The 14,754-nt window shown below is 36.7% G+C and overlaps 1 protein-coding gene and 2 non-coding genes across 3 annotated transcripts in view; all 3 read left to right on the top strand.

The window, feature by feature from the left end:
- LOC114667729 (transportin-2-like) overlaps positions 1 to 14,754 on the top strand; it is a 41,077-nt gene that overhangs the window by 7,052 nt on the left and 19,271 nt on the right. The window contains 11 exon segments of the mRNA XM_051920740.1: positions 510 to 585; positions 921 to 1,070; positions 3,020 to 3,126; positions 3,903 to 4,036; positions 4,314 to 4,395; positions 6,655 to 6,777; positions 8,491 to 8,609; positions 9,492 to 9,552; positions 9,834 to 10,005; positions 10,356 to 10,508; positions 13,589 to 13,814. Coding sequence (XP_051776700.1) covers positions 510 to 585; positions 921 to 1,070; positions 3,020 to 3,126; positions 3,903 to 4,036; positions 4,314 to 4,395; positions 6,655 to 6,777; positions 8,491 to 8,609; positions 9,492 to 9,552; positions 9,834 to 10,005; positions 10,356 to 10,508; positions 13,589 to 13,814 — 1,403 coding nt within the window.
- On the top strand, positions 701 to 769 carry LOC114668276 (small nucleolar RNA SNORD41). The gene has a single exon (XR_003718866.1). It is a non-coding gene; the product is annotated as a small nucleolar RNA SNORD41 (small nucleolar RNA).
- LOC114668275 (small nucleolar RNA SNORD41) lies at positions 9,337 to 9,406 on the top strand. The gene has a single exon (XR_003718865.1). It is a non-coding gene; the product is annotated as a small nucleolar RNA SNORD41 (small nucleolar RNA).

The following is a 14,754-nucleotide window of genomic DNA, read 5'->3' on the forward strand; positions in this document are numbered from 1 at the left end:
ATTTTGTGATGCAACCCGCCCATAAGTGTCATATGTGAAAAGGACCACAACATTAGATTAAACCAGATACAATTGTGTATCAAATATGAATTTCTCCTTGGGATCTATCTACCTCTCTCTCTCTATCTATCTATCTCTATCTAAAATCTTTGCAGTAATTTTTGTGATGTGATCTGTATTTTGGTTTAAGTGTTAGAAAGTGCCCACTGTCACCAAGCCCTAATGAAATAATACAAAGCTGGCATGTTTTAATTGAGAATTATTAGCAGTCTTTGACAACTGTGTAGTATTTACAAATTCTGCTCAGCATGATTTTCTGATATTTTTGTTTTGTTTACCGTCTTCGGAGGAATTTAACTATAGAAGTCTTTTTTAAAGTAAGTAATGGTTATTTGTAAAGGCACTAAAAATTGCAGACATAACTTCAGAATTGTTAGATTTGCATGTTATCTGACTTGATTTTTTAAAAGCTAGGGTTTTTGTGTCTATGCCCTTAATTTACCATCCAGAAACTTGAGCATCTCAACCAATATCCCGACTTCAATAACTACTTAATATTTGTACTAACAAGACTTAAATCAGAGGGTAAGTTGTATTTTAAATGTTTTAGGACTGATACTCTTAACACCTCTTTCTTATTGCAAGCATCAATATTTTTGCCTTAAATTAAAGCCATTTGTATCTTTGTTAACAGATTTCCCTGGAAATGATGGATAGCATGACATTTGATTCTTAATGATTTTTAATGTGCTCATACTGTCTGATCTGGGAAAATGTGCACTTATTTTCTTTTTGATGTCTTTTTTAAAGAGATTGAAATTAACTAGCCAATTCTCTTGCTCCCTGTAATTTAAGTTGTAAATTCTGCTTTGTTCTTTGCTCAAATTGGTGCTCTGATGCTTTTGAGAATTGTTTTGTAGATGAACCAACCCGGTCTCTAAGTGGCTTAATCCTCAAAAACAATGTGAAAGCACACTACCAGCACTTTCCTGCAACTGTAGCTGATTTTATCAAGCAGGAATGTCTAAACAACATTGGAGACACCTCTCCTCTCATCAGAGCCACCATTGGTAAGTCTGCCCATTGTTTTATGTTACCTTTTATCTTGATCAGTATTAGAAATTAGTTATAGTTGAGTGAGTGAGAGAGAGAGAGAGAGAGATAGATAGATACTTTATTAATCCCAAGGTGAAATTCACTTACTCCAGCAGCAGCATACTAATAGGAAAAAATAAAAATATTAAAGAGTAATAAAAAGGTAGGTAAAAACAGACAATAACTTTGAATAATGTTAACGTTTTCCCCCCTCGGGTGGAATTGAAAAATTGAAAAAGGAAATGAGTGATTCATTTTATTATTCATTGTAATTTCAAAATAAGACTATCAACTGCAAATGGAATTTTAGAAATGTGTTGCCTTTGCAAAATAATTGCATAAGAATAATGTATCCAACAGTAATTCGAAGAGACAATTTCCCCTCGGGGATTAATACAGTCCACCAAATACCAAATTTAAGGTAGCTTAAATAGTGGCATTGGGATTTGAATTTTTATTGGAATTACCCACACTCCACTAGATTGGTTCAGATCCTACCTCTCAGGCCGCACTCGTTTCATTCAGCTTAGAACTTTCACATCCCAACCCACCGCTGTTACTTCAGGTGTGCCCCAGGGCTCTGTCCTGGGGCCTCTTTTTTTTATTTACCTTCTTTCCTTTGATAATATCTTTCATAAGTATAACATTAATTTTCACTGTTAAGCTGATGACACCCAGCTCTACTTTGCTAGTAAACCCACCTCTTCTTTTCTACCATCTTTGCTTATTGACTGCATTGGTGAAATTAAATTCTGGTTTTCTTCAAATTTTCTTAAATCAAACAGTGACAAAACTGAGGTTCTCCTCATTGGTACAAGATCATCATTATCCAAAGATGATGATCTTTCACTTGCTATTGATAACTCTTTTGTTTCCCCTTCACCTTAGGTCAAGAGTCTGGGTGTCATCCTCGACAGTACTCTATCTTTCCAATCTCACATTAATAACATCACCCCATCTGCTTACTTCCACCTACGTAATATTAATCACATCTGCCCCTCACTCACTCCCCATACCACTGCCATTCTTGTTCACAGTCTTGTTACTTTGAGTACTGAGAAAAGCGCTACATAAATGTAATGAATTATTATTATTATTATTATTATTACTTCTCGTCTGGATTATTGCAGTTTTTTCCTCTTTGGTCTCTGTAATAAATCTCTTCATAAGCTTCAGCTAGTCCAGAATTCTGCTGCTCGCATCATTACTCGGACCCCGTCTATTCACCATATTACTCCGGTCTTGCAACAGCTTCATTGGCTCCCAATTAAGTTTCAAATTGATTTTAAAATTCTGCTGTTAACATTTAAGGCCATTCATAACCTCACCCCTCCATACCTGTCCAACCTTCTTCATGTTGCTATTCACTCCCGTAACCTTAGATCCTCTTCCTCCATCCATCTGACCGTCCCTCTCGTCCGACTAACCACCATGGGGAGCAGAGCATTCAGCCGTTCTGGAACTCACTACCTACTGGGCTTAGAAATATTGAATCATTTTCAACCTTCAAATGTAAACTTAAAACCCATCTGTTTTAAAATGGCTTTTTCTCTATGATTAGTCTTTTTGTTTGGTTTTAATTTTTATATTTTCAGTATATTGATGTTTTAAGTTTTGTTTATGATGTGTTTATTTATTTGTTCAGTGTTCTTGAGTGCTCAGAAAGGTGCCTTGCAGCAGCAGCATACTGATAAAAACAGTATGAATTAAAGAGTGATAAAACTGCAGTGCAAGTTAAAAAATATAAATATGTATCTTATAAATATATATGTATTATTTCTATTAAACGTGTGGGCATTTCTAGGCTTGCACTGTGTTTCCACTCTTTTGATGTAACTCTACTAATTTGCATATGTTTGTATGCTTTATTTATTTATTTTTTTTGCTTTCTACCCTCTTTAATGCACCGTCTGCTCACCTTTAGGGATCCTTATAACTACAATTGCCTCCAAGGGCGAACTTCAGACGTGGCCGGAGTTGCTGCCCCAGTTATGTAACCTGCTGAATTCTGAAGATTATAATACTTGTGAGGTAATCCAAATGAGCTATTTGAGCATTATTTATTTATGTATTTTTTAACTGTGTGAGGTTTGACTGAAACATTAATAACTGTGTAATTTAACATCTTTACGGTATTCTGTAGAACTCTTTGTATTTAATAGCTACATTATTTAGCAGTGTAGAAGCAATTGTAATTTTGCCTATACATAGATAAGCTTTAAATTAGAATTCCGTTCAGGACCCATTCAGGCTTAACTTATCTACTACCTTTTTAATATGCGCTAAAAGTAAAGGGAGGTATTTTGAAATTAAGGAGCATGTATGTGCCTGACTGCAGGAGACTGAGTACCTTCCTATCCCTGTCATGTAGAATGCCACAAGTGACTTATGCATTCTATTTATCTGCTTCTTACAAGCTAAAAATGTGCATGTTGGCTGTCTTGAGTGTGAAAATCTGCTTTATTTTTGCAATTTGCAAGTCATCTTTATTATTTATTCCATACTTTCCATCCATTTCACACCCAAGTAGTACTGTAGATATGCAAATTCCTGAAATGAAGATATTTAAAATGTTTTGATATTTTTGTATATCCTTGCTTTCATTGTGCATACTGTTAACTTTATAACTTTCTACATGATGTATCATAGAGCTGTACTATATTTTTCACATTATTCAGAAGAACCTTGCTTTCTCATTTGTTTTGTGTTTGAGGTCCATTTGCTTCATCAAAATTTAGATTACATCGGTTAATTCTACTTGTTGTGCTCTTCTTGCTTTTTAAGCGGGGTGTCTCTTGATTTATTAGGGTGCATTTGGAGCCCTGCAGAAAATCTGTGAAGATTCATCTGAGCTTCTGGATAGTGATGCTCTGAACAGGCCTTTAAACATCATGATTCCTAAGTTCCTCCAATTCTTTAAGCACTGTAGTCCTAAGATCAGGTCAGTTTTCTGTAGAGTTTACTTCATACTGGCAAAATGTGGAATTTTGAAAGTGCTTGCTTTTTGAATTTGGTGAGCAGTGGGAGTGGACAATTTTCAACCACAATTAGTTTTATAGAACTTGAACATCTGAAAGTATGTTTACTTCTGGGTCTTGTAATGAATTATTATTATTATTTGTATAGCGCTTTTCTCAGTACTCAAAGCGCTTATGTTTGAAGCCCTCTTTTGATTACTGTGCCCGTTAGATTTAATGTATTATTTTTTTTTTCTTTAGGTCCCATGCCATTGCTTGTGTTAACCAGTTTATTATTGGCCGAGCACAGGCACTGATGGACAACATTGACACTTTCATTGAGGTACATAAATGAGTTTGGTTGATCAGTTAAGCTTTCTTAAAATGCTTTCAATTAAATAATATATAGAAGTTACTGTATATCTAGCTATATATTACCTAGGAATGGTAGTAACCTTTGTTTTTCATCCAGGGCTTTTATGGTATGCAGTTTTAAGATTTCATTGTTTACTTGATAATAGGATTTGAGTGATCTGAGTATAGTGATCGAAATTCTCAGTTGTCAGTGTTTTCAGTATGTTTAAATATTTCTAACAAAATTGAACAAGGACTGATACAATCTGAAATTGTTTCACCACGTTTTCATTGAAGTATAAATTTTTGGAATCTTGGAATATGTAAGCTACTGTGATTTTAAAAATGAAATAAACATTCCCTCTTTTCTGGTCGCTTAACACATAAATGAACAATAAATAATCACAAAAGTATTAGAGCTATGTCCTGCTTGGACTGTCAGCACTCTTTGCATTAATATTAAAATATAACCACGTGTAAAGAATGAAGTGCAGATGTTAACAGTATCGGAACAACTCAGTCCTATGTAAACAAATATGTGCTCAAAATATGCCAACAAATCAAGTGAGCAGCAAGAATTGTATGTCCGTTTGCTGCATTGTAAAGAAATAAACAGATGTTAGGCCATCATGTTATGTTCTGCTACTTACTGCTGAAATGTAAAAATATCTGCATATTTACTTTGTTTGGTTTGATTTGGTGTCGGAGAGTGGTGATTAATGTGTGCCCACTGGCACTGAACAATCTCTGAATGCCCAGAGGTTGCTGGGATGCACAAAGCTTCTTCGAAAGGTTAGACATCTCTGATGCATGGTCCTTACACCAATTTTTTTGCATGTTCTGTTGGCAAACTGATCAAAAAGGATTAAGTTAAAACTTTATAAAATCATAGCAAAACCACACTTCATATGTAACTCTTTTAAAATTGCAAAATGCTCTGTAGTGCCATCACTGCCTTTCACCTTGCTTGAAATTAGTTTGGTGTGCAGGTCTGTGTGTTTGCATTAAACGGCCGTTGACGAACTTTGGTTAATGCTGAGCAGTAGACCATTTATCACAAAAACGGTAGATTCTTAAAATTGCAGAGCTCAGACATGATTATGGTGTGAATTTAAATTGAAAATCATACAGATACTGTCAAATCTTTCCATGTTATATTGTAAAACTAATAACTGTTCCATGCATCATACTGTGCATTTTTGTTAGTTCCTGAAGAAAAACGATGATCGGTTTACGCAGACATTAAACAAGCGATGAGACTATTTTTTATTGTCGGATGTGGGTCTCCCCAAATGAGTGAACACCCGCACAATTTGCTGCCAGAAGAACATATTTTTTTTTCTATACATACATACATACATACATACATACATCAGTTGGAATTCCCAGATTAAAATACATTACATTTCTTTTGGATCTTAGAAAAAAGAGAGAACAAATTAAAATAGTTGAGCTGACTGCTTATATCCTTGTAGATTTCTTACAAAATGCCTGTTTTTATCGCCCATGATTTATATTCTGACTGCAAGCAGAGTAATTTACCATATAGTGACTGGAGCATTTCAGCCATTACCTTGACTTCAGTAACAATATATATATATTATTAAAATATATAATATGAGGTTTATTTGAAAGGTATTAGGAGTGACAATCTAACACCATCATTCTTGCTAGCATCAATAATTTTTTTTAAATCGTAGGCCTTTGTAGCTTATGTTAGCACATTTCTCTGGAAATGATGGACAACATGATAGTTGATTCTTAATGATTTTAATGTGCTCATACTGTCTGATCTGGGGAAAATGTGTACCTAATTCTATTTTTTAAGTATTAAGATTTTCTGTGAATATTGGTATAAATGCCACTGGGGCTGTTTTATACCAATGGCATTATGCCATTATAATGCCTCACTGTGACTGCTGTTGTCTTTAGCCAAGTTAAGTTTTCTTCCTTTTTAGTAATTTTTGTGTGTATTTATTCATTATAATATATTTGTTTATTGAGCTTCAGTAAAAAGTCAAATTTCCTCTGTGCATCAAAGTTGTCCAGTACTTGGATCACTATCAGAATTGAATCATTTGCTGGCTTAGGGGTTTAATAGCCAATCATTACTCTGTTATTTCAATGATTGTAATCATTTCTCATAGTTAATTAAGTTTAACAGTTAAAAAAATGGAACCTCTGTGAAAGCTAGAGATGATGAGAAGTTGCAATTTGTTTTCCTTTCTCTCTCCCATCCACATTCTAGCACTTATTTGCACTGGCTACAGATGAAGACCCAGAAGTCAGAAAAAATGTTTGTCGTGCATTAGTAATGCTGCTTGAGGTTCGCATAGATCGTCTCATACCTCACATGCATAGCATCATACAGGTGAGTTTTTATAAAGCTGACATTTGTTAAGGTTGCATTTTGTTTGTCCTCATGACAGTTGATATTAGTATCATATATGCTCACGTGTAAGTCTGGTTTTGAAACCCAGACTTGTACGCCCATTCAAAAATGCGTCTTATTTATTTATTTTTGATATCTTCTTGCCTCCTCCAATCTCGCAGCAGTTTCTCAGATGCATTGAATTTTGTTGCAGCAGCGCAGCTACCAATTTCTTTCGCTACTTCAACAACGTTTAATTTAAAACCAGCTTCTTTTTTTCTGATCGAACGCTCCATCGTAGATAAGGGATGCTCTTACGATAAAGGTGTATGAGGGTGAGATGTACAAAAAAACACACATCGGTGCAAACATCACTTTGGAATAGTTTGGTTATTACTGTGTGGTCACGTAGACACATTAGAGAGAGAGAGAGGTTAGGAGCACACACTGTTATAGCGCATTGTCGCACCCACATAGAAAAGAAAAAGGTTGTGTGCTCTGTGGTTACTCTCTCACGTGGGCGTTAGCATATCATCTCTTGTACCAATAGCATGAGTTTTCTGCATTCGACATTGTAAAATACCAGAAATTATACGGTAAAAAAAGTCCTGACTTATCCATGGGAGATGTTATCTGCGTGTATATATGGTATGTGCCTTATCACATTTATAAACATTTAAATTTTAGGTAATAACCCTAGCAGTAGAGTGTTGTACTGTGTTAGCCATAGATTGATACAGTAAAAAGTAGGGTGAAATGACACCTTTTATTGGCTAACTAAATAGATTTACAAATGCAAGCTTTCGAGGCAGCTAAAGCCCCTTCATCAGGCAAGGTGATGAAGGGGCCTTTGCTGCCTCGAAAGCTTGTATTTGTAATCTATTTAGTTAGCTAATAAAAGGTAATAACCCTAAATTGCAGAAACACGAAACTTGGCACACGCAAAATATTCTAGCCAGTTGCATGCAATTTGCTGTGACTGAGCATGTTCAGAACTGGAACAAATTGGGGTTGCTTATATAAAAAAAGGTCATATATGGAAAGTGGCAACTTAAGATCCACCTACTTACTAGAATGTCCCTACTCCTAGGGAGAGCCTGAAGTCAGAGCTGTACCAGGCTGATGTGTAACTTTGTTCTATATAATCATACATTCAAAGGCTTGGTGAATGTTTTCACTTCATATCATATAGAAGTTTTAATAACAGTAAAATATATAACAAACTTTACATTCATTTTTTTATGTTGTGCAGGTCACTTTTTTCCTTCACTGTTTTCCTCTCACTTTCCACATGCACACTCGTTTTTCATAGTGTATTGTGGGCTGTAGTCTGGTGCTTTCCAGCTTTGCTTAAGACTGTAAGATTATTGTCTCCAATCCTGCTGCTCTGTTACACATCTTGCTTAGAGTCAAATCTACCTACACTCTTTGTATATGTAAGTGTCTTTTCAGTTTTTTTTGGTTTCTCTCACTAAAGGTGATGTTCAAAACAGTTGCTGTCAAAACTGATGTGTTAACCATATAGAACAATGTCTGTGACACAACTTCTTACAAATTTAAAAGGTCTTTATGCAGCCGAATAGGCAACATTTTACCATAATCGCATCATTTGAAAGCCAAGCATTGGTTGTCCATTGTTCTATAGTGGGGTGTGTTTTTGGGGAGAATAACGTCGCTGATCTACGGATGTGACTTTTTTTTTTTCACTTTTAGTACATGCTTCAGAGAACACAGGATAGCGATGAGAATGTTGCCCTGGAAGCTTGTGAGTTCTGGCTCACGTTAGCCGAGCAGCCGATCTGTAAGGATGTGCTGTCAGGTCACCTGGTACAGTAAGTTATCAATTTTGTTTTGCTTTTTTTTTCCCCTTTTAAGGAGAACACACTTGAGTTGAGTGGGCATTGGAGGGTTAGGCTTAGTAATGGTTTATAATAATGTTTAAATTTCTCCCCTGCCAAAACCCCTCCTCTTTCTGTTCTCATTTTTATGATAATTTAAATGGAGCTGCCAATTTAGGATATAATAGAATACATTAAATACTGTATGCTGACAAAATGCATAAATTCGTTGACTTGCATATATTGAAATTATAGAAGAAATTCTTATTGAAATCCTTTTACTTTTTTTGTTTAGTCTAGACTGTTGTCATTAAACACTAAATCTGAAGTGTTGTTGGGCAAGTTGGTGGTTCATGAAGCCCTAGCTTATAAAGGGTCTGAAAAAGGAAACGGTTTGTGGCAGTACAGTTGTCTATTGCAGCCATTTTCAGCTGTCTACTGCCCAGACATTTCTATAAATAAATTTACCATCTGAACTGGCAACTGAAAAAAAAAGAAAATCATTTGTTTCTTGAGAATATCAGAATTCACTCTCAATGTGTAATATTCATCAATTGAAAAGAGTATCTAAGCAAGGAGTTTATATACTAACAGAAATCAGGGATATAATCTGCATGCAGCAAATCTGGGTGATACTTTTGGTAGCCTGCAACTCTGTACCTTCTCTAAAACCCAGTAAGTTAGTCTCTCCCTTTTCATTTCATTGTATTTAATCCACACTCTGGAAGTGATGCAGACCTTCAGGCTTGATGATCAGTGATTGACTTTTGTATTCATACTGTCTGATCCAGAGTTTCTTGAATACTTTTATTCAGTACCGCCTTTTCCTCACTTGGGGGTCTTATATCATTGGTTATTTTTGTTTGCCCTCACTAGGCTTATTCCCATCTTGGTTAATGGTATGAAGTATTCAGAGATTGATATCATTTTATTAAAGGTAACTGTTAATTTTTTTTTCCTCCTCCTCTAAACCAGATTATAAAATGTAACAGTCTTTAGCCTTAGTAAAATATTTGAAATGTAGCGTAGAGTATTTGTTATGCTGAAGTTTGGTATTAATATCCATGTTTTGGCACAAGTGAATATTAAATGTGTTTATAAATTGCCTTTTTATCTTATGATTTTCTGCTAAATTCAAAATGTGGACATATCTGGTGTGTTGTATTATTGCCCTCCTTATACAGATCCTTGAGTATTATTTGCCTTTGTACCTAACAGGGTGATGTAGAGGAAGATGATACAGTGCCTGATAGCGAGCAGGACATAAAACCACGCTTCCACAAATCGCGTACAGTCACTTTGCAGCATGAAGCAGACGGCACTGAAGAAGGCGAAGATTTTGAAGATGACGACGACGACGATGATGACACATTGTCTGACTGGAACTTGCGTGAGTTGAGGAGGAAGTTGGGGTCTAGGATTTATTAGATTGGCATTGTGGCTAATGGATAACAATTTTCCTGCTGCTCAGCAAAAGGTTTAAAATAGGTTATTGGCAGTTGGCTGCTTTATACTTTGTTGAGCCTTTACTTTGTAGCCCTCCAGTCAATCTGATCTTGTTTTGTCTAGTGCTGTTTTACTATGTCAGATACAGTATGTCAAACATTTTAAGCAAGTTCAGAAAGTGACCACCATAGTGGCCCTGGTGGATTTTTGCATTTATACGGTCTGACTTTTTTCATTTTCCTAACTTCATATTTATAAAAAAAAGTACAAAGTTAACCACTTATTTTCCAACAGGAAAATGCTCTGCAGCAGCTCTTGATGTTCTCGCCAACGTTTTTCGAGATGACCTGTTGCCACATCTCCTCCCTCTTCTGAAAGGACTGTTGTTTCATCCAGACTGGGTGATCAAGGAATCTGGTATTCTTGTACTAGGAGCTATTGCAGAAGGTAAGCTGGTCTGAGTCCTAGATACAAGGCTCAAATTGAGTTATTTGTCACTTTGTACATGGGCCCTTCTCACTTACCTACAAGACCAGAAAGAAATGTTTACTTCAATGTAAATAAGCTGTTTTTTTGAATCTGTGCTTTTATTTATTTTATATTTATACATTAGGATTGAATTAATACTGCATCATACTATTGATTTGAAATGCACTAGTAAAGTTAATGAAAAAGTATTGGTATACGCAGAACACTTTTTTTTCGAATCGTAATTGAGAATAAAAAGATGGCAGCGTGTCTTAAATTGCTCCTGTGGAAACATCGGAGTATCCCTAGTCGTAGGTAATTCAGGGAACAAAGAGTAGGGCTTCTTTATTCCATTGTTTGACACTACCGTGATACAGTGTATTCAGACGTGAAACTGTTGAACGTTTGCTGTGCAAGAGAGTTTTGCTGTTTCATCTAAAAATAGAAAAGTTTAATCAGAAGGGAGTAGTTTGTCCATTATTTATATATATATATGTGTGTGTGTGTGTGTATATATATATATATATATATATATATATATATATATATATATATATATATATATATATATATATATATATATATATACACACACACATACACATACAGTGCATCCGGAAAGTATTCACAGCACATCACTTTTTCCACATTTTGTTATGTTACAGCCTTATTCCAAAATAGATTAAATTCATTTTTTTCGTCAGAATTCTACACACAACACCCCATAGTGACAACGTGAAAAAAAGTTTATTTGAGGTTTTTGCAAATTTATTAAAAATAAAAAAACTGAGAAATCCCATGTACATAAGTATTCACAGCCTTTGCTCAATACTTTGTCGATGCAATTTGGCAGCAATTCCAGCCTCAAGTCTTGTTGAATATGATGCCACAAGCTTGGCACACCTATCCTTGGCCAGTTTCGCCCATTCCTCTTTGCAGCACCTCTCAAGCTCCATCAGGTTGGATGGGAAGCGTCGGTGCACAGCCATTTTAAGATCTCTCTAGAGATGTTCAATCAGATTCAAGTCTGGGCTCTGGCTGGGCCACTCAATGACATTCACAGAGTTGTCCTGAAGCCACTCCTTTGATATCTTGGCTGTGTGCTTAGGGTCGTTGTCCTGCTGAAAGATGAACCGTCGCCCCAGTCTGAGGTCAAGAGCGCTCTGGAGCAGGTTTTCATCCAGGATGTCTCTGTACATTGCTGCAGTCATCTTTCCCTTTATCCTGACTAGTCTCCCAGTCCCTGCCGCTGAAAAACATCCCCACAGCATGATGCTGCCACCACCATGCTTCACTGTAGGGATGGTATTGGCCTGGTGATGAGCGGTGCCTGGTTTCCTCCAAACGTGATGCCTGGCATTCACACCAAAGAGTTTAATCTTCTTTTTTTCTTCATGGTCTGAGAGTCCTTCAGGTGCCTTTTGGCAAACTCCAGGTGGGCTGCCATGTGCCTTTTACTAAGGAGTGGCTTCCGTCTGGCCACTCTACCATACAGGCCTGATTGGTGGATTGCTGCAGAGATGGTTGTCCTTCTGGAAGGTTCTCCTCTCTCCACAGAGGACCTCTGGAGCTCTGACAGTGACCATTGGGTTCTTGGTCACCTCCCTGACTAAGACCCTTCTCCCCTGATCGCTCAGTTTAGATGGCCGGCCAGCTCTAGGAAGAGTCCTGGTGGTTTCGAACTTCTTTCACTTACGGATGATGGAGGCCACTGTGCTCATTGGGACCTTCAAAGTAGCAGAAATTTTCCTGTAACCTTCCCCAGATTTGTGCCTCGAGACAATCCTGTCTCGGAGGTCTACAAACAATTCCTTTGACTTCATGCTTGGTTTGTGCTCTGACATGAACTGTCAACTGTGGGACCTTATATAGACAGGTGTGTGCCCTTTCCAAATCATGTCCAGTCAACTGAATTTACCACAGGTGGACTCCAATGAAGCTGCAGAAACATCTCAAGGATGATCAGGGGAAACAGGATGCACCTGAGCTCAATTTCGAGCTTCACGGCAGAAAACTTATGTACATGTGCTTTCTCATTTTTTTTATTTTTAATAAATTTGCAAAAACCTCAAGTAAACTTTTTCACTTTGTCACTATGGGGTGTTGTGTGTAGAATTCTGAGGGAAAAAAAATGAATTTAATCCATTTTGGAATAAGGCTGTAACATAAAATGTGGAAAAGTGATGCGCTGTGAATACTTTCTGGATGCACAGTGTGTGTTTATATATAATATAAAAATAAAATATTACATACAGTGGAACCTTGGGATACGAGTGCCCCAAGGTATGAGTTTTTTGAGATAAACGCCGTCGATTTTTTGCCTTGAGTTAGGAGCCAAAATTCGAAATATGAGCCATCAAAGAGCATTCTGAGGAACTGACGACGAAGGAGTTGACGGAACTACAGACGTGGCAACATACGGAGGTTCTGCAGGAGATCAGTATGGTGGAGGAGGTTATCTCTTAAAGTGAGATAAAGGAAGTGTTTGCAAAGTGGGAAAAAGTTTTGAACTTTAAATAAAAGAAACACCCTAAAAAAGTTACAACTGATTGTGCAGCGGCGCTATTTAATGACACTTGCCTAACTCATTTCAAAAACATTCTAAAGGGGAGGACTAAACAAATCTCCTTGGACAGGTTTCTATTGAAACGCCTTGAAAATGAAAGTGACGAAATCGTGGCAAAAAGAAAAAAACTAGTGAAGAAAATTAAGTTAAGCAAAAGTGAAGTGAAAGAAAAAAAACATTACAATACGCTAATCGGCTTCACCAACATCTGTTTATTTCTTTAGATTCTCTTTTATGTATTAGGTTTTGTTTGTATACAATATATGTTCATTATAAATACATTTTTCTTATGTTGAAAACATTTAACAAAAAATTGGGGTGTTTTTTTGGGGGCTGTCACGAATTAATCTCATTTCAGTTAATTTCAATGGGGAAAATTGATTTGAGATACGAGCATTTCGACTTAATTCTTTCCGTGACTGAGCTTTAATTAAACGGAACAAATTATATATTTTTATATATATATTTTTATTTTATTTTTGGGTTATTGCAGGTTGCATGCAGGGCATGGTGCCATTCCTGCCTGAGTTGATACCACACTTAATTCAGTGCCTGTCTGATAAGAAAGCTCTGGTGCGTTCCATTGCCTGCTGGACTCTCAGTCGCTATGCTCATTGGGTGGTGAGCCAACCTCCAGATAACTACCTGAAACCCCTAATGACTGAGCTACTCAAAAGGATCTTAGATGGCAACAAAAGGGTGCAAGAAGCAGCTTGCAGGTAGGTTTTCTAGTAGTGTAGTGTTATTTTAAGTTTGCTTCTAGCTTTTTTTGATCATGTGTACATAGCACGATGGGATATTTGAATTGCAGGTCTAGCATAGCTGGTTAACAGTAGTGTAATATAAACATCGGACGTTAAATACAACATTTGACAACAGATTTTAAGATATGCACATCACATTTGCTTTTGTTGTTGTCAGTACAAGCTGCTCTTATGACCTGAGGGGAACAATTGTTCATAAATCTATTGGTGTGAGTTTTAATGGCCTGGTACTGTTGGCCAGAAGAGAATGGGAAGAGACGTGACTGGAGGATATCTCAGGCCTTTAATAATGCTATTTGCTTTACTAAGGCAGTGTTTTACACTTGTCACCGAAGTGGAGTTATGCACCAGTAATATTCTGTGCCAACTTTGCCACATTCTTGTTTGTTTTGTGTTACGATGCTGTGTAAGGTATCTTACTAAATGTAAACAGACATAGTGCACCCAGCTTTTCACTTGTAAAACTTGCTAACCGTAGCTCTGACTTTTCCAGAGATGTCTAAAGAAATGAAGGCATTGGCAAGCCTCTTTGTCATCAGGGATGCAGACACCAAGGAATTTAAAACTTCAAACCCTTTCCATAGCCCTTCATGCCAATATAGAGGTGATGACTGACTGCTTCCTGAAGTCTGTGGATAGCTCTTTCGTTTTGCTCATATTAATTGTGATGTGTTCAGCAACATTGATGGAGCTACAGCTGTGTTTTGCCACTAGTCATCTGTGATCCAATGTGTAAAGCCCTGTGCTTGGCACACTACCCTGTGAGGTGCCTATTTTGAGGATGAATGTGGAGGAAGTGATGCTGTCAGTCTGATCAGCCTGTGCAGAATTAGCAGTCTTTGGAATAATAGTGGTAAATGCTGGAACAACAATAATGTGGTTTAACCGTAGTTAT

The sequence above is a fragment of the Erpetoichthys calabaricus genome, chromosome 17 (assembly GCF_900747795.2).
Source record: "Erpetoichthys calabaricus chromosome 17, fErpCal1.3, whole genome shotgun sequence".
Lineage (NCBI taxonomy): Eukaryota > Metazoa > Chordata > Cladistia > Polypteriformes > Polypteridae > Erpetoichthys > Erpetoichthys calabaricus.